General features: G+C 38.4%; 1 protein-coding gene across 2 annotated transcripts in view; it reads right to left on the bottom strand.

Moving 5' to 3' along the window:
* Positions 1-26977, bottom strand: part of DLGAP1 (DLG associated protein 1) — a 142845-nt gene extending 115868 nt beyond the window's left edge. For both annotated transcript variants that reach the window (XM_059476252.1, XM_059476259.1), the window contains exons 1-2: positions 26024-26977; positions 12107-12321 (exon numbers count right to left, since the gene is read on the bottom strand). In XM_059476252.1, the coding sequence (XP_059332235.1) occupies positions 12107-12321; positions 26024-26977 (1169 nt within the window). The remainder of the gene's footprint in view (positions 1-12106; positions 12322-26023) is intronic.
* Positions 26978-27298: the final 321 nt, after the last annotated feature.

Below are 27298 nucleotides of genomic sequence, written 5' to 3'. Positions count from 1 at the left end.
AACTACAGCCCTGTTTTTAAAGAGACAGCTGTTCAGGTGATTCATTGTTTGCATGAACTTCAAATGGATTATTTTATTATTCTTTGGGCTGTTGCCCTTGGGGAAACTAGTTACATTAAATAACAAACTACCATTATATGGACATACTAATTCCGAGAATAGGGGAAGAAATATAGTCATAACAGGCAATTTCAGTAGCAAATGAGGGTTTGTCCATATTGTGCCAGAGGCAAAGCACTCAGACAGATACCACATCATCACAGAGATATAAGGAATCTGATTAGCTTCTCTGGAGAAGGAACAATTAGAGATGATAGGATAAAGGCTCCTCGGTGCTCACGTGTGTTTGCACAGGGATCAGTGTGCAAGCACCACCTGACTGCTGGCCAGCGACAAGGGCACCTCAGCTGCTGGGATCCTGAGCCACTGCAGCCACTTCCGGCTGGAGAAATGGAGCAGGGAGCAAACCCAGTTGCTGAGGAAATCACTCCAAAGACAGTGTTCTGGGCTGACTATATGATGCTTTTATCCCCAATCGTCTCATTTTGTTTATGTTGAATAATAAGTTTTGTACCTTTAAGAGTGTTCCAGAGAGTGAAGGGGGGGAGAGAAGAAGCGCGCAGTTTGTTTTCAGACACTGCACTCCTCCTCCACATTCCTGCTCCTGGACTGTTGTTGTCTGCGGACAGACAGCGGGACAGAGCTCTTCTTTGCTTTTTAGTTAGTTTAGCTAGCTGAGGCAAAGAAGTTCCCTGGACTGTGTTTTTTCCTTTTTCTTTGGACCCCTTGAAACCTGCTCTGGACTGAACACCCAGGAGAGCACCGGCAGCTGCAGCTGTGGCCTACCAGGCCGGGCCTGGCCTGCGACAATTCCAGCACTGGGACTGATCAGAGACTGAGTGAGCTGAACTGCAACCCGGGGTTTTCTCAGTTTGTCATCTCTTTTAGAGCGGCAAGGGGTCTCATTGTTTGATATTGTTTTGGTTTTATTGTTTAATAAACAGTTTTTTCCACCTTTCTCCAAGGAGGTATTTTTTCCTCCCGTACCAGTTGTGGGGAGGGGCCGATTGGATCTGCTTTTCCCACCGGAGATCCTTTGGGGGATTCTTCCCCAAATTTGCTCTAAACCTGGACAGACAGCTTGAAGCGTGACTGAGTGCAGCTGCCCATCATGTGTATGGTGGCAGCAATGGAGCACCAAAACTGAAGGAAGACAGAGCTGTTTTCAACCCAAGCTGCACACCTCCCCAGGGAGAAGGGATGCAAAGAGAGGGATCCAGGAGTGCTAACAACAGACTGGCTCTAGTCAAGACTAGAAAGGACTGGATAAGAACTGTGAAAGACTGATAAGAATTATGTTAATTGCACTAATGAAAAAAAAAATAATGAAATGACCACTGATGAAATTCTAGCAGAAAGATGTGTAAGGATCAGGGTTATAATAAATGAAAGCAGAAGAAGCTGCTATGTACTGTTTATTTTCAAAGTGTGAAACTCATAATAAAAGGAAATAAAATAAGCAGTGGGGAGGTGGAAATATAGAAATAGTTGATAGTACATTAGTTCACTGAGTGAAGGGACAGTGACTGTTATTGTGCTATTCTTCATGCAAATGTTGTCTCTTTTAATGGAGAAAGGACACTTAGCTGAGTACTGAGGTTTATAAGAATATTAAGGAATCACTTACTAAAAAAAAAAAAAAAATAGAGAGAGAAAAGAAAAGGGACAATAGAAATAGTGACAGAGTGCTGACATTCATTCCAGCCAGTCTAACATCTTATTTATGAATAAGGCATCATCCACTCCCTCTCAATTAAAACTTGTTCATCACCAGTAAACAACAATTAATTTGTGCCCTAAGTCAAATGATCTTTTTGTAGGGGGCAGGGAAGTGGTAGAGAACAGGAAGCAATAGGCAGAGAGTTACCTCTGCCAGAAATGACATCCTACCCAACAGCAAGTGACTGAACAACTGCAGTGGAACAGCCTGACTCACCAGAATTTCAAACAAGTCTCAGCAACACATCTCTGCCAAAGCCCTGTTGTCTCACAGCTCCTGCAGCCACATGGCTGTCATGAGTCCAACAGATCCTGCACAAGGCTGGAATCCTTGGCTAGAGATTTAGATTGGACCTTATTGACAAGGCATTGCCAGCATTTCTCAGATTTCTAACATTTTTTGATTTCAACTTCATGAAGATGGTTTAATGACATGTTGGTTACACCCACTAGAATAGAGAAGAAAATACCTATTCAAAATAGAAACTGTCTTCCCTTAAAATCTTGTCTTTTATCAATATAAATTTATCACTTCTACAAACATAACTATTATGTGATGAAGCTACAACTCAGTTGATGACAGACAGCATTTCACCCAGAGTGCTTCCAAGTCTTCTGCATTATGTACTTATACTTAGTTTTGAGATTTATGCAAAGTTCAAAACCAAGTTATTTCTTTTAAAGTAATAAATAACTGTGAGCATTTTTAGGGCTAACTGAAGGAGGACTACCTCCCAAAAGTAGCTTCTCAAGGTTTCCTTTCAAGCATGGAGTAATAAAGGCTTAGCACAGATTTGCTATTGCAATTGTCATATGTAACACAAGAAAAATTTACATACTAGTCCTGAAATTTCCTGAGATTGCCTTCAGCACGATACATCACTGTCACAGTGCAGAGCTGCACAGACACAGCTCAAATATGTCTGCCAGCCCAAAACCACTTGAAGAAAGAGGGGGATTTGGGTGCTGTGGATGTGGCTGCTGGCATTTGGGGATGACAAAACCAGTTAGTGCTTTCTGCAGGCTCTGGGCTTGCTGGAGGCGAAGCTGCTGGGCAGCTGGGGTGCAGGCTGCTTGGTATACAGCTCTTCTGGAGGGGAATGGGAAATTGCTGTGCAGCTCAGCTGCAGATGGAACCACAGAAATCTCTCACAAGGACTCAGCAGCTCCTTCAAAGGTGCTTTCAACAATTTTTTTTCCCACACCAGCAAATTAAACAGGGATTGTATGGTGGTTCTCTGCCCTTGTGGTGTACAATGAGTAAGAAAGCCAGCACAATGTAAAAAAGCCTTTAAGGATTTTCTCTCATTTCCACACTTCTAAAAAGATTTATACCTTCTTTAGGAGGAGAGGAGATTTTAAAAAGTCAGGTCTCTTCAGATGAACTTTCATTCACATATGTCACAGGGAGAAGAGTGGTATTTGATGCTGCACCTATTACAGGGGCCATACACTTTCTTTGCTGCCCCATGCTTCCACTCTTCCCTGCACCCAAGCCAGCAGAGAATGACTAAATTAAGCTAAAAGTTGCTCTATCTTAATAGCAATGCAAGCACAGGAAAATCAAAGAAACAAATTACTGGGTATCAACATGACTTAGATGGCAATAGTATCTTTTATTTGTAAGAGCAGAACAAGTTTTCATCTTAATCTCTCTTTCTCTCACCCTAATATGATGCAGATTAGCAGAAGGTCCCAAAGCATGTCAGCAAAAACACTGTCTTGTACTTTCACATTAAAACTAAAGCAACACTATTTTAACTTTTTCTATTTTTAATCTGAAAGAGCTCCACCATTTCACAGTGAAAAATGATTGCACTTCTGGCTGATCAGAATAGAAAATTATTATGAATAATTAACTTAATTATTGTTGCCTGTTTGCTTGTCTTGCTATGTAGAACATTAAGGACTCCAGACTGATTTTTTTGTTTGCAAAAGCACATCTCTTTTTATGCCTGTGCATTTTCTGCATGGCAGGTTCAATACATCAGCCAAGCTCCCCTCAGCAAACTAAAGCAGAGAGTACAAGATCACATACCAAGGGTCAAGCATGGTATGGCTGGCAGCGGTGGGAACATGATTTCAAAACGCTAGCAATGAAATAACATTTAAAGAACATGAAAGAATTGCACAGCCCTGCTGTGGGTGGGATAGCTATATTTGCTTTTCAGCAGCAGGCCTTCAGGAATAATTTGGTTCTGATGAGAGTTTTATTTTTACATTGAAAAAATAAGTTAAGGAAAAGAAGTAAGAACAGTGACAGCGGGTATATTCAACAGCCTGAGACATACAGACAGAGAATCAAAAAAGATAGGTCTGGAGGGGTCTTCAAGAGGTCATTTGGTCCCTCCTTCCACCCTAAAGCAGGATCAGCAATACCTAAATTTGTTCTGACAGACATTTTTTACCCTTTTCTTGAAAATGCCCAGTGAAGTGATTTCTTTTGGCAATCAACTCCCACGCTTAACTATCATTATTGCTAGGAAAATGTTCATAACATATAGGCTGTGTAAGCCTTGGCATACACAGTCTTTTTTTTTCCCTGCCTCCACTGGACATTATTAACTCCCTTTCTGAGGTAGAATTTTAAGTATGTGGGAAGAAGTAGGGCTAAAAATAAAGAAGACCAAACACATTTGCAGACAAACATGCATGTTGGCTCTGTAAAGACTATACACCGAAAGAGATGGCTGAAAAACACATTTTGGTTCACTAATTATAATTGTTTTTCTTAACACAAGCCCTAGAAGTGCCCATTTGATATATAAAGTGCAATGATAGGCTTTGCTTCTTAAGAGACAACAGTGTTACTTTGCATTCATCAACACCATTTGCTGTAAAATGCATAAATGTTTCTAGGATTTAATTGTGAAGCTAGGATGTTGGAATTCCTAACTTTCATCTGTGGCTATGTTCCATATAAAGCTAAATCCTGTGTAAAACTGAAACAGATGACTACACACAGGACAAGGATTTTCATGTCTGCAAGACAATCATCTAAATGAGGTTGCTGCTTTTCTTTAACAGATTACTGACTTCCAAATTTTTTTCTATAATATTGCCAAAAAATCACATTTTGGCTAGAAAATTATAGGCTCTTCCTTTTTTTAGCGAATGTTTATGCCTGGAGAAGAGAGTGCTCTGGGGCGACCTTATTGCAGCCTTTCAGTACCTAAAGGGGCCTACAAGAGAGCTGGAGAGGGACTTTTTACCAGAGCATGTAGTGGTAGGACAAAGGGGAATGGCATCAAATTGAAAAAAGAAAAGCAAGTTTAGAGATGAGACTGGATATTAGGAAGAAATTCTTAACTGTGCCTGTGGTGAGACATGGGAAGAGGTTGTGGAAGCCACATTCCTGGAAGTGTTTAAGGCCTGGTTGAACAGGGCCTTGAGCAGCCTGGTCTAGTGAAAGGTGTCCCTGTACATGGTATGGGGGGGTTGGAAATAGATGATCTTTAAAGTCCCATCTAACCCAAACCATTCTATGATTCTATGGATACTCTTTTGCAAGTTTATTGTACCAGTATGATTGCCTCAAATTTCAGCAAGTAAAGATAAAAGTACAAGTGGGACAATAACAATAGAATACACCACAGATTACAACAAAATTTTCACTTCTCATCTCAGAGAAACAAGAAACATTATTTATGCAACTATGGTAATACTGACCTAACAGATTGTATGTAGCTAGGTGTGGACTAATAGAAAGTTAGGCTTTATGATGTGATAAGCAATGACTGCTCCCAGTGAGACTGTGATATCTAGGGAATCTGTTTCATTGCAAGATAAACTGGTGGGGATCACCACAGAAGTAGAGAAGGAAGAGTGTTCATCCTACGCATGTCCTGGGCAGTGAAATGTAGCCATGTAAAGGCATCCATACCTCTGTGTATAGGGGACACAAAATCCTGAAGGCAAGCTGCCATGGAGCACAAGATATCTCTCATGCCCATAACTGACTGAATGTGTTTTATAAATCCATCACTACCAACTGTTCATTAAAAGCTCCAAGCTCCAAGTTCCTCCAATAAATCAATATCCTCTCCTCCTTAAATATCCTATACACAAAACAGATGTCAGCTGCCATAAGAAAACCATTGGCTCCTGAAGTATGTCCACCTACTGCCTCAAAATAAATATATTTTTCATTGTCTTGCCTTTAAAATTTTTTTTCTGATTTATAAATTATTCACTGAACTTAATCATACTTGACACACAAGCTTGAAGTGAGCAATATGTCCAACAGCTTCTGCCTAGTTGGAGGGAGAAGGGATTGCAATAGTATGAATAAAAAGTTAATAACATCAGTAATCAATAATCATGCATCAGTGAATAATATTATCAAATTAATATAATCCACAATCACGCATCAGTGAATGTGTGCTGGGAAAGTTACTACCTAGGCCAGTAATACTTCCAGAATACTTATGTTCCTTAGGCTGCATGTCCAAAGCACATGGAGATGCTTCTGTCTCTTTAATGCAAAATTAAAAGAAAATCCCTATTCAAGAAAAAGAAACAAAACACGCCTCAAGGAACATGGAAACAATTCCTTTACTAGCTACAGGTTTGATAAAAATGAAAGAGACTGCAACATGAAACAATTACACCAACTGTACTGAAAACATACTGTAAAACACTAGTAAAAGATTAATCAGACTTATTCCTTTTGTACTAATTAGCAAAGTCATTGTTCCCTAATTGGAAGTCACTCAGCAAGAAAGAAAATTAACAAGCTTCCCTGCATGTGTCTAAAAATATTCACCATAATGAAAATGTGGTATTGCACCACCTCTCCCTTCCCCCTGCCTGAGATCTGGATCAGATCACTTTAGCAGAATGAGGACATCACCTTATGTTAAAAAAAAAGGAAAAGAAAAAAAAAAAAGAAAAAGAAAAACAAAAGAAGAAAAAGAAAAAGAAAAAGAAAAAGAAAAAGAAAAAGAAAAAGAAAAAGAAAAAGAGAAAAAGAAAAAGAAAAAGAAAAAGAGAAAAAGAAAAAGAAAAAGAAAAAGAAAAAGAAAAAGAAAAAGAAAAAGAAAAAGAAAAAGAAAAAGAAAAAGAAAAAGAAAAAGAAAAAGAAAAAGAAAAAAAAAGAAAAAGAAAAAGTAAGTGTGCTTTTGATTTTATGACACTTTCTCCCCCCCTGGATATTCTGGAGTATATTATAGTATTATACAAACACCTCAAAGTAAATAGGCACTCCTTCCCAGGGCTGGGACGGTTTTCATACCAAGGGATTTATGATGTGCCGTATGGTGAAGTGTAGTGTAAGGACATCAGCTCAAATGACAGAACAGCCTGGGCACTGTTTCAGGCTAAAATTATCCATGCATCCCTTGTAATTTCCCTCAGTGCAGACACTTCCCAATGATCACTTTTAGGAGGACCAGGGGATTTCCTGTCTTGAAGTATGCCTTATACTAAGTAACAATGGAGTTGTTTGATTTTCCTTCTAAGTCATCCTAGCAGAGCTAGTGCTGCAACTCTGTCAAGATTTGGTTAGTAATGCAGGTGGATTCCAGCTTGGTGGTTTGTCCTGCAGGAACTCACTTGATCAATTCTCAAGGAGGTGATGTGAAAGTTTGAGTTCAGGATGTATAAATCAGATCTCTCTCCTTGCTCTTGTCACTGCTACTAAGCTTGCTAACAGATTATACCACTTAATTGAGTTTGATAATTCATTGTGATTTGGTTTTCAAAACAATTTTGTCTCCAGATTCCCACCCATAAACATACAAGTAGAAAGTACTTACACTATCTGTATTAACACATAAAAATAAAAATGTAGGTGTAAACAAATAACATGCCCCTATTTTGAGATTTTTTTGGAATGTCTCTGATAAACTTTAAAGGTAAGAATTGTATTTTAAGTAATCTGTGAAGTAAATTCTAGGAACAGATGCAGCTATGATGGATTTTATATAGAAAAATTCTTTACCATGGGATAAAAAGGAGAAGAGTCTGATGATTGTATGCTCACATACTCTGTTCATCATCAGTAGTGAAACTTAGTGTGCATTAAAAAGGGGTTTTGGTGTTCATAAGTTTCTCTTAATCACAGCTGACTTGAAAAACATCACATGCCTAGTAAAATGCCTTGAAAATATAGATTTGCTAAGAAAAAAAACCTCATTTCTGTTCTTCCTTCTATCCTTTTTACATAAGTTCTACAAATGCATCTACAAAATATCAAGATCATTAAAATTTTCAATTCACTAGTGATCACAGAGTACAACTTGTCTCAGAAAAAAATTTATGTGATCAAATATGAGTTCAAAAGAAAAATTCTGCAACGGTATTTAACCCAAAATCCATGTCTACAAATAAATTACTGTTAAGTTTGGTAAATATGTTACAAAACCCCCCTCCAAACAAACAAACAAACAAAACCCTCAAATAAAAGATTCAAATGGATGGAGTCCCCACAATAGCAGCAATAATGAGTTAAGAAGCATAATTTGAATCTGTGTTCTAAGCAGTGAGTATGCCTGCAGTGGAGAAGAGGAAGGGGGGAAAATGAAGTAGAAAATCTGTGGTGACAGGATCCATCTCTCAGCTCTCTTGTCCTCAACAGAGTTTTGCAGTCCCTTTCACATTCCTAATTTTTTTAGGCTGGGAAAATGCTGCCATATTATTCCTTGGGCTGATCCACCAGCTACCTTGCCCATAGCCCTTCAAAAGAACACAAGTGATGGCTGCAGGTCCTTCTTTGCCTTATCCAGCTACAGATCTTGATAAAGCTTTCTGGAACTTCATATCTTTCGGATTTCAGTCTCTCTAGCAAACTTGGTTACAGTTGCCCAATGGATTTAAGAGTTACTGGAAGCTGGAGGTGACAGGTTGGCATAAAGACAGCAATGTAATTGTGTACTTTTTATCCCAACAAAAAAACATGCTAAACATAAGCAAGGTACATATAAGTAGTGAGGGATTATGTCCTGAATCAAGCTCAGCTGTAAGAGAATTGTCAGTTATCTGCCACCTGCACCTTCTTTGGAAGTTTGCTAACCAGTCCATTTTCAATCTGCCTACAAGTGAAAGATAAACTTTTGCCACTTGTTAGGAATGGCAAGAAAATACCACCTTTTCTTCCAGCTGAATCAGTTTATCTAGACTGTGAAATCTTAAAACACCAAGAGCATACTGTCAGCAAAGACAGAGAAAAAAAAATCAGCTTTCTTCCTGATAGGATAATGAGAATGCAGCAGCGGAGGTGTGTATTTCAAAATCACAGCAAGCTGTGCTTTATCCAGAATGGTACCACAGCATTTGACACATGTGCTGTAACCACACGGAAACCATGGCAATGGAGGAAAATGGTAGGAGGGAGATTGTACAGTATGGCAGGGAAAAATCCTCAGCAAAACCAGGAAAATAAATTTGTATTATGTAAAGGAGATATGACACAGTTGTGCTGTTCAAAGGTTATTCCTTATATAAAAAGCAACACTGGTAATAATGAAAATGCTTTCTTAGAAGAGTAGGCGCATGAGCAATGGTAGGTAGGTAGGTGGGAGGAACAGCGTGGGTTGTGAGACCAATATTAGACTTAAAGGAGTCAGAGAGGAAAAGTCCCAAAAGATGAAAAAATCACTTCAGAAAGAACAGGGAAAGCAAAAGGGAACATGTTTTTAAGTTGTTTGCTCTGCCAGAGATGAAAGTGCAGCCAACTAGAGACTGAATACAGCAAACTGAGAAAGGGAGCAGCAGAAAGAAATGCATCAGGGAGATCCCTGACAATTACTGCTGTAGGGACACTGATTTCACAGTGTGCTTTGTTCTTCATGGACAGAAAAAACCCATAATTAAAGGAGTGAAATACCACTCAGCTTTAGGGTGTTAATAATACCCTTTGAGGTCAACTAGAAGGTCCACTAGTGACAGTAAAAGGCTGCCTGCTGCCTAGAGCAGGCTTTGGCTCATTTCCACAAAGCTCTTATTCAGGTGCAAATTGAACTCAAGTCAACAGCAAGCCAAGGAAATAACTTGTTATCACACATCACACAATTGCTTGATGACCTATATTCAGTGAGTTAGGGGCCCTAGTTTAGTCTCTGTCTAACACACCTGCAAATTCTGACACAACTCTCGGGGTAATCAGGGTAGCCATGGGATGAAAAACTAATGTCATTGTGAAGGTCAAGTCACACTATTAAGAAAGTATGAAGACGTCTGCAAACAAAGACCTAGCTTAACAGAAGACTTCAATTCCCAGAGCAAGCACTCAGCTGTTTCTCATAAAACCCCCAGAAATTATCATGTTCAGCAGAAAGCAATGAAAGCTCTGCATAATTATGTATTATACAAATTGTCTCTGAAAGTGAAAGGTTTCTCAGGAAGATATATTTCTTTAAAATATCAGCATAGATTAAAAGAAAGAATTCTATTTCAGCCCAATTTATGCTGAAAAGCCATTGAAAAAGAAAAGTTATTTCATACTTTCTCCTCCTTTTTGTTTTACTGCCATTTACCATTTTCCCTTCCTTCCTCTACTCCATGATTTACGTCATATTCCTGCACAGCTCCTAAACTTATGTGAATTTTACAGAGAGCAGCTTAAAATTTGGCACATTCCTAAAAGCTTTCCCAAATAGGAAGCAATTAAAAAACATGGGAAATTAAGTATTTATACAACGATTTTGCTGAATTACAATGACTTGAAAGCTAAAAGCTTCTGCTGCCTGGCGCCTCTGGTCTGACATCTCCCATGGGTGAACAGTGACATGCAGGACTTCCGATTTTTCCTAAATCTATCTTTTTTTTTGCAAATCTTGTATCTACAGAGAACAGAAATGACCAAGAGCAAATATACTTAATGTGATGCATTGAGCTTCACATATACTATGGAACTCTGGAAAGCATGCTTCTAAAAACTCAAAAAGAATAAGCTCTGTGCCTGAAAGTGTGTCCATGCATGAAGCCTGGCTGGCTGGAGTTTGTGGTGGTAAATAACATTCATGTTCACCTTGCAGAGGTTGCAGGAACTGATTTCACAGGAGGAGTTTTGGCTCAGGAAGGGATGCGGTAAAGTCCTCTGGATGATGAAAGGAATCACTGGATCCCTTGAGCAAAACCAGCCAGATTATGAAAATCCCTGCAGAAAATGAGATTGCTTTCTCCTTTGGTCACTAATAGAAAGACAGAGAAGAAGCAATCCCAGGCTTCCCTTGAGACAAATTCAGGCAGGCTGCTATGGGGAGCTGCAGTAAGCTTGCTTTTTTCTGCTGGCCTATTCATCACTGATGTCAAAGCATGACATTCTTAACAAGGATCAAACAGTTTTCTCTAAAATCTGCTTCTCAGATAAGGTCTCTGGAAAAAAATGGGGTAAAGGAGGACAAGGAAGGAGAAGAAATTAATCAGGGAAATGCAGAAGGAGTCTTTTGTCACTGATCATGGATACTAGAAGAGATAGAGATCCTTTTATTTTTCCCCCCCATTTTAAACCCACAGCCTTAGGCAAGTTATACTAAGATTGGGTTATTTTTGGTCCAGTGAACTATGATTCACTATTATAGCTAAGAATTTTAAAAAAGACAGAAACAATTGTTGATTTTAAATTCACACTGTTTTCTTTTATGGATATAATTAATTTTCTTGCTTTAAGGGACCTTTCTATTTTAGAATCAATTAAAATAAAATGGTAATACAAAATTGTCCTTTTGTGCAATTTTCCTGACAATTTGGGTGACTTTTTTAAAAGGCCCAAATAAAGGAAAAATAAATAGTGACATTTAAAAATCTCCAAAAACTCATTATTCCTTTTGGCTAAAGTTTTCACAAACAATTTTAAAAATCCGATTTTGGTTCTCTACAAAATACAGTGCAATTCTGAGTGGAAAACATGGGTTTGTCTACTTTCAGATAGTCCTTGCTCTTTTTAATTAAATGTCAGGTTCTCTTTGGAGTTGCAAAGACTATCTAAGGTCTAATTTCAAATGTTGAGTATATATAAATACACAGTTACACAAAGCTTTTGCAGACCCAAGCTGTACTTTAACAAAGCATTCAAAGAATGCACCTACTGTACATACTTGGATGCTCACTTAACACTAACAGCTTAAAATACTTTGCAAATTCATAGCGCTGGTTCCTTTTCAGAATAACATTGAAATACACTCTCAGATTTACTCTTGTTTAGGAAAAAAAACATGCAAAAATAAGCATGATGGAACGCACTGGTTCAAATACGTTCCTGAACTGGTAGTTAGAAATAAGAGAAGAAACAAACAGGAAACACAGAAAATGTAAAGAGAAGAAGCAAACATAGAAAATGTATGTCTTAATGGAGAGCTGTAGGTGATAGAGCAGAACCTGGACTTACTTGAGGGTGGTGAGCTCGGTAAGGGATGGCTGGGTGGCCTTGAGATAACTCTCTCTCCGTGCAGCAATCTTTGGAGATGGCTTGGGGCTTGTGTCCGAGTCTCCGCTGTCATCGTCGCCCATGGCTTTGATGTAACTGCCGCTGCGCATCCGGCGGCAGGGGATCTCGTCATCTTTTCCTCGTGGAGTGTAGCCACTCCATTCATCTTGAGGAACCTGAAATGAGGAACACAGTTCTCTTGTTAGCACACTCCTCCCTGATGTCATTGGTAAGCCACAACAGAGCCATAACAAAAACTCTGATGGCCAAAGGCCTTTTCTTATCTCATTTGACCATGAGTTGCTGTTGCAATGGAGGCCCACTTCCCACCCTGCAGAGGCACAAGAACCTCCAGAGTTCTCTGCTATTTTCCATTCCTTATCTGGGAAGCTTCAAACAAACATGCTGACATAGAAGGCTTGGTTAGGTTTAATACTGGACTGGTAAAATCTTGAGTGTTTTCAGCTATTTTCATTCAAAGTCTTTATAACCCAGACCAAAGTATTTTTAGTTCAGCTCAACATATTGAATGTCTTTGGGGAGGCACAAAAGCTGAAATACAAATCCATATATGACAATCTTTTCTGACAGAATGTACACAGGAAGACTCATCAGGATTATTTTGGCTCAAGATATATTTCAAATTAGTGGAGCTATGCACTAATTACCACAAAAGTAAGTTTGCAAGTGTGAAATTTTACTAGTATTGCTTTTATAGCTTAATTAGGGCAACCACACACCCGCAGCTTGCAGTGAGCCTCCTTTTGAATTCTGTCTGAGTCCTGCAACCCTTTATTCCTTTCTTTTTCTTTTTCTTAATGATGTGCATTATTTCTCTTGATCTGAAGTCAGTGCTTTCCCTTCTTTGTATTGGAAATCTGGAGCAGTGGGAATGTGCATTCATGAGATTTTAAGACATAACAAAGGACAGTCCAAGAGCAGAGTGCTCTTGCCCTCCCATTGTCTCCTTTCCTTTGCTCCTGGGGCTTCTGACCACATGAACCAGCATCCTCCTCTTTCCTGTAACTGCAGAAACAACATGCAGCAGAGCAGGGTCTTTGAAGCTGCTTTGCAGAAACATCATTTTTATCTAAAGGTGAATCTTCAAAAGGGTTTTTAGTTAAACAAATATTGTGTTAAATACAAGCTATTGTGAATTTTTAGTTTTCTGCTTCTCTGATTCTTCTCAGTGAATCAACTCTATAAAACAGCCATAGCTATAATGCTCAGAAAACCTTACAAGCCACATTAAATAAGGAGGCATGAATCTGGGTTACTAAATTTGTCTTGCAACTTACAAATACTCTCACCTGCCAGAATAATCTTTTCTATGAGAAGTTTGTTTTTCATCAGCATTTACCTTCACCTGAGGATCTTGTGAATCCCACTGCAGATTTCAGCTAGGGCATGTACATGCCAGTTTGTTTAGACAACCAAAACTAAAACATTGGAACACTTGCTAACAGCTTTGCTGTTGATTCCCACTACAAACATAAGTGTAAGTCCAGAGGCTGTAAGGCCTTTCAAATGTTACTGTTAATGCAAATAAATTTTTATGGCCTTTTTATGGCCTTTTATCAATCTATAATGCTATAAACTACAACCCTTAAGCCACTGTGCTATATAAAGGAACAAAGTTATTTAATGGTCCTAAGCACATATAGGCTTATTACTAGTTATAATTAATTATATTATTTTATTAATTAAACTCTTCATAGCCTATGTCTTTGATTTGTTTCCTGATGATTTCAAAACCCAAGACCACGCCAACCTTCTTCCTTCACTGATTTTTCTTTTCCTGCTTCTGACATAATGATTTAGGGCCTTCCTTAAGCTGCCAGGCTCAAACAGTCCTTCTTTCCTCTTGTGTTCTCCTATCCCCATTCTCTCTTGGTCAAGTCCAGCCATGAAATTCACTTAGATGTTCAGTATTTTCCTTAAAAGACTGAAGATTTAACCCTGCAGATCTACTCTAGATTGCACCATTATCAATATTCTTTCTTAAGACCCACTCTTCCTTTTCAGGATTTAGTTGTTCGAAAATGCTCCATGTTTTATTTAACTAATTCTATCCTTGTGCCTTTTAAAAGTAAATTTCCGTGTTGTCTTTAAATATCCTTCAGTAAATGGCTGTACAATTCTTATCTTCCATCAGCATGCAAAGTTTGCTATTGTGGGTTTGGCAATTTTTTGCTCTCTATGTGTGTGGTTTTTGGCTTATTTTAAAATTTATTTTTGTGGGCTACAAGAATCTAAGTTCCTTTGGGCAGGAATATAGTTCTAAGTCTAGTTTTCTTACTGAATGATGATATGCAGAGTTGTGCATCTATAGAATATTACAGAAAAAATACTCATAACAACACTTGAAATATTCTTCTGGGAAAGGGTAAAGCTTTAACTAAGACTAAGAGTACCAAGTACTAATGAAATCTACTGGAAGAACAGGATTGAATGAACAGCTCTAATATTTTCCCACATTAAAAAAAAATAAAAAGAAGAAGAAATATTTCCATTCTGCAGCTTCTAAGTTTATGCCTAGACAACATGTCTGGACAGCTGATGCGTTCAAAATGAAGGTAACACTCAGTAGCAATTTTGATTTTTGATATAGAAGAGTACAGAGTATTTACATTCCTCCCTTAGCCACTTATGACAGACAGAGTATAACATTTTTTTTCAGGTCTTACTCTTGCATTAGTTCCAGGCCTAGAAGAGTTCCTAGTTCCATCATTGCACAGTGAGTATACAATCTATATTCATACCACTTCTCCCCCACATTTTGGAATCTACAGCTTCTGCTTGCCAGTGTAAAACCTTGACTTTTCAAATCACTCACGCAAAAAAGAATTTAGGACAAGTTTAGTAAAATCAAGCTCTGCTGACATTTTTTGATGCCATGCTCAGACTTCAGTCAGCAGTTTAAAACCCCTATTGGTGTATTCCCAATCAGTTTTTAGGTAGCTACTAGATATCAAAGTCAGAGTTTGTAGAGAATCTGTGAATTCTCAGAGGATATGAACTTTGATTTGTTAATTATTTTATTAATTTTGCTTTAATTGAAGATCTTTGCTTTTTCTCATTGAGATAAGTCTGTAAATTATTCTTTAATGCATTAAACAAACTATGTTAGTGTATTGTTAAGGTTGGTGCCTTCAATGGAGAAAAACTAAGGGGAGATAAAGTTGCAATGTTCATACAGCACCCATAATTCAGGTAAGCTGAACACTTGTAGTTTTACTAAAATAATAGATCCACTATTAAATTTAATGCCATAGTTCATAGGTGCAATACAAGTGAGGAGATACAGGTACGTGGAAACTCTTACTTTGGAATTATTGAGTTCTGTTATCAATAACCCCATGTATAAGTACAAGACCTTTTATCCCAAAGCTTCTCAAAATTATTCAGATGCAATAGGCCAAGTTTTGAATGCTGGTTGCAATGGATTTACCCCAAAACTTTCTATTTACACATGCAAACACTGTGTACCATGATGAGGTCCGAGTGCATTGCTCTAGTCCCTCAATTTGTATGATGTGATTGGAGGTTCTCAGTTTGAGTTCTGCTCCTGTCAGTGAGGGGAGCAATCACTGAAAAACAACAGCAATGTTTTTAGGAGCTTTTCCACTTTTTATAAAACACTAGCTGCAGAGAAAGAAAGCTGAGCTGATGACACAGAGATCAGGACAAAGCAGTCTCAGTGAGTGCCCACAAACCCACTGGCTGGTTTGGGTATTGGAAGTCACCTGCACTTGCAATACCAAAGGAAATAACACAAAAGTGACCCAACTTCCATTTCCATATTATGGGTTCAAGGGTAAACCCTGTATGTACCAAAGAGAAAAGGATGGCTGTGGTTAAAAAGCCGTCCAGATTCAGAGAACGGACTAAAATACCAACCCAGATATGCTTCTAATTTCACAGTACTCACTGAGGAATACAGAGTGTTTGTACAAACTATCTTGCCTGCCTAGACAAAGCTGCAATACAAGAATGTAATGGAAATTTTATTAAAAAGCTATTTTAGTTGAAGTTTGACCGTGGGGTTTTTTTTGCAGGTATTTAAGTCTAGTTTGTTTTTTTCTAAATATTATTTTTACTCTTTTTATTGCTTGTTTGTTTAGAGTAAAATTTCAGTATATAATTGATTTTGTAGATGAAAATTTGGGTCCAGCTCCCCTTTATATTCTTTTTTCTTATTTCTTATATTACATTCACAAGAGCAAGAAACCCTGATTTTGAAATTTGGTTTAGGCATCATATAACTGATAAAGAGCATTTGTAGGGTAAAGAAACATTTTAGAAGTTCTGTCTCAGCTATTAACAATTGCAATACTTTTTATGAAAGGGTGTCTGTCTGTGTCTTACTTGAGTAGGACAAGCAACCCTTAAAGCTCAGCATTTTCTTTCATTTCAGGCAGATAAAATAATGTCAACATTTTAGTACTGCTGTGCCTGTAGTCAAATACCTCAAGCAATACCTACTAAAAGAAGTGACCTGATTTTCAGAGTGCTTTTTTGGTCCCTAAAAAGTATTGGCTGCAACAGATGTGGCTGCAACAGCTCATGCAGACAGTGCAGCTCACTGTCGCAACAAAGTGTTTCATATTATGAGAAAAAAAGTACAACATAAAGCCCTCTCCAAAATGCAAACTGCAAGAATAAAATCAATCAGATTATTTCATACATTCTGTTTCTACACATATGGTACTACACATCCTGCACTGTAATTTCTCCTATTGATCTGGAAAAAATGCTGGGAGAAATGTCTATGTGAATCTCCAGCTCTCTTATTTTTTTCAAGGCAGGGGGTCTGCACAAATGTTCCCACAGGCTCTGACTTTATTTGAATGACCAATATTATGCCTTGCAAGGTCACACAAGTGCAAATGCACTGTATCTTCTGCCTTAGAGGATTAATGGGATTAAGATTGACATACTTGAGATAAAGCTGTTTCATGCTTTTAAGAAAATCATATTATCCAATTACCTTGGCAATACAATTTTTCCAGTATCAGAATATCAAGAGAGATAATCACTTGCATGGTTGTTTTAACTCTTATGAAAAAGGGGAAAGAGCTAAATTCAGATCTAACAATGAACATTGTTTTTATTAAAATTGAACTATTATTATTCACACTATCAAAGTAATAATGATCCTGGAAACATTTCATTCTCTAAATTTTTAAGCTCATGTACAAATCTTAGAAATATACAAGCTTATCTCATGAAATCAATCAAATCAAATGTACAAATCTTAGCTCATGTACAAGCCTAGAAATCAAGAATGTACATCACTTATAAAAAAGGCATAGTGAAACAGAACAGCATTACTAATTGTATAGAGATAGAAAATATTCAGCAAAGGCCTCTGAGCCCATGCAGCTTACTGAAACTTAAAACTTCAGCAAACCCCTGGCAATAAATTGCTACATGTATGAACACTAAGCCTGACAGCAATTTCTTTCCTTTGATTCAATGGCTGATATATTCTTTTGTAAACAGAGCAGACTGTAACGATGAAGTACTGCTACTGGCCAACATCTTACCTGGATTTAGCATTATTTAGTGTATTGATTACCTGTTCCAATCTTTAACTAAATTTATGCTGCTGTGCAGGTGTTCACACTTTGTCATTAGCCAGGTTGTACTGACTTGTCACTTCCTTTAATGCATTTTTTGATATAAAGGAACTGGATTTTTTAATAAATAGCCTAGGACCCCTAATAAAGAAACAAAACAAACAGGTATACTGGCCTCACAGTTTTCAAATATTCACTTGATAAGCTCACATGTAATAATATGTGAAATAAGCCCATATTGTCATTGCAAGGGTAAGAAAACATTTTTTAAAAATCCAGTTTCTAACCAATTAAATTAGAATATCTAATTTCCTTTATTTTTAAAATTTTTAAATCTCCTCCCCCCCACCAATAGTTATTAACTTACCTTGCTGGATGAAATAGCAAACAGACTGTCTCTATAGCAAATTAAGTTCATTATTGATCTCTAGTTTGCTTTGGTTTATTGCAGCTGAAATCATTAAAGCTTCTCCCTGTGCTTTGCCAAAGCAATGTGGATGACTATAGAAGTAAACAAAAGGACTGGAAGGAGTGGCTAACCATCACTCACAGCAGTAGACTTGTAACTTTAGCTTTCTATTAGTATGCAAATACTTAATGAAATGAAATCACACAACTGAAGAACAATGCCTAATGACTGCTCAGTGCAGATTTTTCAAATCCATGCAATTTGGTCTCCTTAGCCATTATTATGCCTCTTCTGCATGCTGTAAAGGAAGTTTCAATTGCCATCTTCCACTTACTGAGCCTATTCCCAGCAGTCATGAATATTGAATTAATCAGACCAATAAGGATGAGTAACATTTCTTTCTGTCAGTGTGCATATGTTAAGAATCACTGAAGTATGGAAAAAAAAAAGGAAGCCTTAGAAAGCAGAAAGAAAAATATATGTTTAATGAGCCTTAAGTATTTTCAAAAAGGCAGTTAGGAGGGTTTCCTTTATTTAGGATAAATTTAATATGCTCAGTATCTGCAGCAACATTTGCTTTAGCTTGTACTGTTGGAGCAATCATGTTCTACTAATAAATTAGTTTAATTTAGCTGACTTATCTCCATTTTTTTACAAGAAAGGAATTAACACCAGAACAAAGACCTGTCCAAGACAGAGCATTACTTCCTCTATCCTGTGCCCACCCCTTGCATCAAACCTGAACAAACAGGGTGAAGAACTGAAATCTTCTTTGACAAAACAGTAGTTTGGAAAGTCTTCTAAACCAGTATGAATCCTGAGAGAGTCAGCCAATAGACAAAATTCTTCAAGTTTACGATGCCCATTCACCAAAAGGGGTCTGGACCGTTGGCTCGTCAATCTGATTCACATTCTCTTCCATGATGAGGAATGAGTGTCTTCTAAATGAAATTACCATGTCTTGATTCCAGACAAATATTTCTCCTTCTGCTTTATGTGTAAAAGTCCAACCAACCATGAAGATACAATGATTCCATCCACTGCCTCGCATGTTTGCCACCCATAAACACCTTCTGCAGAAACGAAGTCAAACAGCAACCAGCACGTCCATTAGCCGAGGTGAACATCACTGAAGGTCACAGAGCAGGACCTTGGCCAGGACCTCAAACTAGAGCTGCTTCAGTGATACTCATGGATGATATCCTCCAGTGGCAGAGGGCAGACATTCGTTCTCATCTTTCGCGGTACCCTTGAAGCATTCAGTGCCATTGGTTATGATGATATATGCTTTTTTGGCCAATTAAGGAGACAGGACGACTGCTAACACAAATATTAATCCTTGAAAGGACACTTTCAATGACCAGCAGCAGAGAAATGTTCATTTCTTCTTTGTATCTCCTTTTGTGGTGAGTCACTTCAGCAGCTGCACACAGTGACTGGTCGGCATCCAAAGCAATACTGTTAGATGAGATGCCATTTTACCCTTCTTTCACTGCACACAGGCACAAGCCTGCCATCAAGCAGACAGCAGGAAACTGGCTAGTGGGTGGAGAACATGTAGCTGAATCCGTATCCTTGGAAGAAAACAGATGTGTTGGGGAGAGCATTTTGAGAAGCAGCCCTTATGCTGTTTCTTTTGGCTGACTGTAACTCAGTAATCTCTGGTGCTTTGCTAATGTGCTCTCACAGGCAGCAGCTCTAAGTGATGCCCTTAAACTGCCATCTCCTGCTGGCTCTTGGCTTCTGTCACATTTTAGTGGCCAGCGGACACTTCACTGACACTTTTACAATGATTTCTTCAAGATTACAGCAATGCTATATACCTGTGAAATAAGCTTTGATTTGGCTGTAAGGAAACTGTCCTGGTACCAGAACATCATAGTGTGTCTTCTAAGCAACTCCAAATGGTCACCAAATGGTGACCTGTGCTCTACAGTAGTGTCCCATAGGGTATGAAATCAAGGTCATAGTCCTGACTCTCATCTGCTGGAAACTGAATTGCTAGAGACCAGGAAACCTCAAAGATTTCTTGACAAACTAGTTAGCAGGCTGGGGTTATGTCAGCAAAGCAAAATTAGACACAAACTTATTTGCATAAAAGACTCCTGGACACAATTCAGAGACTATTTGGAAGCCCTGGCCCTTCAGAACTGTCACAATGCCTTATCCAACTGTTTGACACATTGTTTAGTCTTTGGTGAGAGAAATACATATGTATCAGAAGCCCAAAGAAGACAGCTCATTGCACAGTTTCAGGGTAAGAGGATAAAAGGACAAACACACACAAAATATTGATGTTCTCATTGCTTAATTCACTAGTGACAGAAGCTCACCTGTGCAGAGCATTTGTAAAGCAGAACAAAAACTTGGCCAGATAACCCAGCTCAAACCACTATTCTGGCACTGTAGTATTTCCTCACTCAAGATCTATCCTGTGAATTCCATTCTTGAAACAAGCACAAAACCCCAACCCAATAACTGGATGAAGGGAAATACTCTTTATTACTTTGCACTGACTGAGGAAAATGTATCATTGCCCAGTGTTTTCTTCCCCACATTTTTCATATGTTTCCTCAATAAAAGTTAAGGTTTCAAACTCAGAGGCAGATTGAAATGATCCTCTTTGCTGGACTTGACTTGTCTTGAAGATTTCTTGTTTTATTCTTGGGGTTTTTTTTTACAGTGAAATTACTGAAAAGACTAAGATTGGAATACTCCAAATATTTAAGGCTACAGGAAGGAATCAGATTCATGATTGAAGCAAACCTTTTCCATGAAGGAACTGAAATAGATACCAAATGCCAGCTGTTATGTGCAGCCATAATTTTAGTGAACATTTCTGACCTAACAGTATATGCAATGTAGTGTCACCTAAGTAGGTTGCTAAATCCTATAAATGGTATGCCAGCAACAGGTTCCAGTTGCCAGAATTGTGTTCATTAATGGATGTACTGTTAGAAAGGAAGGATGCTAACAGAATGAACTGACAGTAATTCAAGTTAATCTGGAAAAAGTAAGGTCAATGCCAGTACATTCAATACTTAAAAGTTACAGGATGGCAATAAAACAAAAGGACAGAAAATTACAGAACATTGGCAGATAAAGTTGCAGCTGAAATTGCTGTTGAAGACCTCTCTTTGTACTTAGGAGGCCCCCATGATTCAAGACACCAAAGGTCAGCACAGCTTTCAATTAAGCAAATAAGAAAACACCGGTTGTTAAGGTGAAATAAGTGGCAGGATCATGATCACCAACACAGCTAACAATTTTGGTTGTTTTCTTTTGTTGTTTTTGTTTTGTTTTTTAGCTAAATTGAAGGACTGCAAAGATGAGGAAGATGAGTACATTGAAATACTCTCCAACATATTTCTCTCAGTATAGCAATCACATCTTGGGTGGGTTTGCCTTTGGTAGGCTAAACAACCAAGATGCCAGTTTAATGGAGTTTTCTGTTAGTAATATACAAATTGTAAATAAGCTGTTTTGTGCCTAATCTATTAAAAAACCCCTTGAAACTTATACCTCATATACTTTGTAGTTCTGACTGAAAAATTGAAAGAGAAATAACATGTGCTTCATTAATTTTCAATTTATAATGGAATATGAGCCAAAAAAGTAATCAGATACATGAAAAATAGAAGATCTATATTAATGGATGTTAATACAACTTCCATATATATATGTAAAGATATTCTGGAAGATTAATTTGAATATGGTAGTTGCATCTGAAATGCAAACACCATAAACGAGGAAAACACAAACTGAAAATGAAGAAAACGTGCATAGATAAACTTAGTATAACAGATCTAGCATAAATTGCACCATGTTAACAAATCACATTGCACTTACTGGTCCTTATTAGCACCCTGACCTTTAGGTCTATTTGGTCATCCATGGACACAGGCAACAAAAAGAGGCTGGCTGTGGCGGGAACTCAGCTTTCCTAAGAAACTGCGCCTTGTCCTGAGACTGGAGAACAAGTCATCTGGATAATGAGTTTCTCAGCACTACACACTGTGTACCAATGCACATTACAGGCAACCTTCACCCTGGAAACTGAGTGCAGTACTAACCAGAACCCTTGGTCACCAGAAAATTCTTATTGCACCCAGAAACTTGGTTTGCATTTTTAATAGTATTTCTCACAGTATCCCACCAAAGGACAAGCAAAGCAAATGTGGAGGCTGAATGACTGCACTGTTGCCTCCACCTTCTGTGCTTCAGTTTTCAGAAGTAAAATTTCCATCCTTAGCCTCAAGCGTCTGACACAACTGATATGAGTCTCATCAGCTGCAACGAAAAGAAAACTTATGACTGACCCATATGAGAAAATAAAATTAATCTGAAAAGCCTCATTCTTAACAAATGGACCAAGGTCAACAGGAATGGTAATTACAGGGAACATTAAATGGCAAAACTATAATCAGAGACAAACTCTACAGTGTATTTGATACACTACCAGCTCCAAAATTCATGAATTCATAGAAAACAAGAGAGTCAGAAATATCTCCCTGTGTATTTAGACCCTATTGTTTGCAGCAAAGGACTGCTGCTTACATGTTGTCTTTGACAGTTTGGTTAATTTAATTTTTTTTCCAGAGCAGAAGCTAGCAGAGAAGTAGAGGCTGTCCACTGCCTTAATTTTTTTTTTTCTTTCGAGGGAGGGAAACCATCTTGAAGAAGCATTTTGATAAAACATGAACAATTCCTTCTCACCATCCTTCGCAGTAATCCAACTGTAAAGTTGGATCAAATACCACTTTCCTGAAATAAAAATCAGCTCATAAAAAGAACCTTATCTTTCTACTATCCAGCTGCTCACTCTTGAAAAGAGAAATAGAAGCTAAAAATGCAATTCCATTTCCAAAATGTAGGTAAGAGGAAAAGATTAGCTTGACAGTCTATAGACTATTCTAGGACAATATCTGTTTCTGAAGATGCACAGTGTAGACCCCAGCCTCCCCTGGAACTCCAATGATGGACACTGTGCCTCAGCAGCAGGGCTGGAAGTGGAGCCTGGTGGGGTAAAGAAAGACAATACAATGCAGAGGACTCTGCACTTGATCCAAATTCCAAATTATGAGAAATAAGCCCATCTGTAATAGTAATTACTGCCAACACCTTCCACAGAACAGTTAAGTGGAAAATATCACAGCAAGTGAAATAATTGTTTGTTATTTCTATGTCTTTACACTGAGAATTCATGCAGATACTTTTGTGATAAAAGCCCTTACAAACAAATGTGAAGTCAATGTCACATGTGATCTCTGATATACTCAGATCTATCAGGATAAAGAAAATTATCCTGAGTACCCTGAGTTGGAAAAAAGTCACTCCTTCATTGAATTCAGATACTGTGACAGGAAGAGATTGCATGAACAAGTAGCTGCTCTTTGAATGATCAGAGTTTATGTTCTGAGAGTTTATGTCCTGGACCACAGACAAATTAAATTACAAGCAAGTTGATAAATCTATTTAACATTTAGTGAGTTATAGAAAGCAAGAAAGAAGCATCATGACAATGAAATTAAAGGATCAGGGTTGTCCAATGTTGTTGTGAATTTGCAGCTTTCATCTTATTTTGTGCCTTTCCAATTGTTCTAACACAGGACACCAGCCTTTTGGTGCAATAATGAGAAGTGCACCTGGAGATAGCAGATGCACAGAGTAACTCTACAACTCACTAACAGAGTGGAACTCTGCTGCTGTTAATATATATTTATATTGCAGGACAGACAAAGGGCTTCAATTGGGTTCTGTGTCCCATTGTGCTGTGCATTGTGGAAACACAAAAGGGAACAAAGTCCAAGCCCCAAAGGGCTCGCAGTGTAAAAAGATAAGTGATATAGTGAAGAGAAAAGCAAGGGGATGCATTCAAAATAGACTGACTTTTTAAATACCTACATGCATTTGTCATCCCTTCAAGCTGCCAAGAGAGAAGAATAATCCTGACCTGCTTCCTCAAATCTACTGTACTCTGCTTGAATATTACTTCCAATGTTAACTGAAGCCTGGTTAAGATTCTCATTTAAAAAAAAAAAAAAGAGTTTTAAACTAATGATATTTCCCTTGATTTTACAATGGCATGCAATTAGAAAGAATAAAACAAAATTAAGTGAAAACTGATACAGAATGGGAAACACAGTGAGAAGTAGTGATTCTAAGTGAGAATTTAGTTATTCTTGCCCTTGACAATTGTTGGACATATTTTCATACAGACACAGATAATGTCCTCTAATTCCACTTGAGGAGTCTATTCCTGTCAGTTAAACATTATCTAAAGGTCCCTATGGAGGTGTTCGTTTAAAGCTGATGCTGGCACAGTTTTTCACTCTTTTCTAGCCATCTGGTCACATACTGAACTGTCAGCTATTTAATCTAAACCCAAGAGAAGGCTGAAGGAATAAACAAAAATACCAACAAGAAAAATCTCAGAGTTCAAAGTAACCACAACACTCAAGCCTAAAGTTATGATTTCTTCTTACTCACAAAATTCACATAAAATATACTTAATAAAAAACCCACAAAAGCTCAAAAGGTTGCAACCTGAGGCTATTTTAAAACCTCTCTCCCTCCCCAGCCCATACGCAGAGCTGTAAACACACTGAGCATTTGTATTGCCCCCTCTCCCCCACCCCACTCTCCTAAACAACTGATAGAAAATATACATTTCCATTCCTTTACATTTAAGACTTAGCATTCCAGAGTCTGGTAATCAAAATTATTTTGCACAACACTCCATAAAACGTTTTAAGATCAATTTTTAAATGCTGATGCCTCAGTCCTACGCTTTATCTGCATACTGACTTAAACAACAGAATGTGGAAGCTGACTGTCTCATTAAAGCACCCATATGAGAGAACCTGCTATAGTTCTATACAAATAGAAAAGAGCCCACTACATTAAAATGAAACCGAATCATCTTAGCAAACCTCTTTTTTCCTCATGGTCTTCTCTCTTCTCTGTGCAACGTTGTTCCATCTTACACACACACTTAGATGTGCCATAAGTGCTTCTTTTAAAGTGCATAAAAGCTATCCACAGCTCTCCTAAGAATGAAACAGTTTTAATATTTTCTGATCCATGTTCCTGCCACAAACATTCACCGGCAGTATGATAGCTCCAAGAGGAGACATCTGATTCTTGACATTTAAAGATACAATACTGGTGAAAAATAGTGACGCTGTATTAACTGCAAACAGCTTGTGAGGGAGTAGGTGATGTACTCCTAAAATGTATAATCAGAACAAGCAATAATTTCAACCTTTTGATTTTTTTATTTTTGACTCAGAGCCATAAAAAAGAGGAATAGCCTGATAAACAAATCTGGACACGTTACAATAACTGTTTTAAGAGAATTTATATTCTATGGCAAAAAGAAAAGTAGGCTGTTTTCCTGCTGGAGAAAGTATTAAGGTACCCCATAGTTTCTCAAAAGGGTCTCAAAAGCTTTCTTAAAAAATGAGCACTAAATGAAAGCAAAATTGAAATTACAGAAATCAAAGAATTTGTATCCTGGTAACATTCAGTTAATTGACATTGCAATGCTAAATGAAAGCACTAAAACATCAAATTCCCCATACCCCTACTGTGACAGCCTTATAAATTCAAAAGGTACACAGAAAGGTCTTATTTTTCCCACATGAAAAAAAAAAATTAATCCTGTTCTAACATGAACCATTACTTTGAAATACTGAATTCTGGACCAGAAAACAAAAAAAAAAAAACCCAAAAGCTGATATATTTTTAATTTTAGTAGTAGAACCCCTTGTTTGGTGATCAGTGACCTCTGGGGAAAGTTGGGACATCAGAGCAAACCTCCATCCCCCACAAACACCTGAGACAAGGCAGAGTACAGTTAACAGCAACCAGTTCTCCACACTGTACCTGGAGGTACTGACATGACCGTTCCTGCTGGCACGTCTCTGCCTTCACCACTGTCTGGTCCATGTTAACTGATGCTTTCTGGTAAACTTCACGGGCTCTGCTCACGGTTAATGTAGAGGACCAAGAGCTTTTCTTCATTAACTGGGAGTCCAAATTCACAGGCAGGTTTGCACAGGTAGAGCATTTGACATCATTATTGCTTCTGGAGGACTTCACAGTATGCTCGCTAATAGTGTTATAGGCTTCCATAAAGTATTGGGAAGAAGAGCGATCGGGGCATCTTCCCATGGTCATGACCCCACTGGGACCATGATAAATGCAAACATCATTGTCCAAGTTGTCATCTGAACTCCACCATCCTGATGCATTGGATCTGGGCTTACCTTCTGATCGCCTTTCCTTACTCTTGCTGCGCTTCCCATACCTCATCGTCTGTGACTCCTCCGGGCTCGCTTTCCCCCCATTGACGCTCCCCTTGGATGGTCCTTCCAGCGAGTGGGACTTGGTGAAGAGCTTTTGGACAGAGTGAACCAGGTGCCGGATCCTGCCCGGGCTGTCGCTGCGGTGCTCCATGGCAGTTCGCTTGTACTGCAGAGTGTGGTAGCCATCCCGATTCAGGGGCAGCTGCCGCTCAAACTGGTCCAAGAGGTTGGCAGGAATGCGGTTGGTCTTGTTGGCAGTTCCGTGGGGAACCAGAGCACACTCGTCCTTGAGTTCGTGGTGGGAGCTGTAATGCCTCCGGGGAAACGTGCTGCTGGCAATCTGATCGTTGTAGGGCACCATGCACTCAGCCTGGAAGGAGTTCCTTTGAGTGTAGTAAGGGTGGTCTGCGGGGTGGGGCTCCACCGGGTTTAACAAGTATGGCTTCCTGTCCTGGTGGTGTGGCAGGCTGTCACACGCAGGGTCACAGGCAACCCCGTGGTGGTGACTGCGGCTGCCGGATAATCCCTTCATCCTTGGTGGAAAATGAGTCCCAAAGTCATCTAATACATATGGCTGTGCGACAGGCAGAACTCAGAGAAAGGCCTAAAAGAAAGAAATACAACAGAACACGTAAGATATTCAAGCTGAGAGAATAAACAGCGTGTGCACACTTAACATTCTTGGTTTCTTATTGCAAAAGTAACTGGAAAAAACTAAACATTCTCAGACTCTTTTTATCCTTTGATCTTTCCCACATCCAGCATGGTGATAAGGATACCTAAGTAGTACACAAGAAAAGTTATCTTGTTCCATTAGCTGCAAACAGACACAATATGCCTTTCCAATATGAAA

Source organism: Ammospiza nelsoni, chromosome 1 (assembly GCF_027579445.1).
Source record: "Ammospiza nelsoni isolate bAmmNel1 chromosome 1, bAmmNel1.pri, whole genome shotgun sequence".
Lineage (NCBI taxonomy): Eukaryota > Metazoa > Chordata > Aves > Passeriformes > Passerellidae > Ammospiza > Ammospiza nelsoni.
Note: the sequence above shows the minus strand (reverse complement) of the source record. Positions and strands in the feature narration are given on the sequence as shown.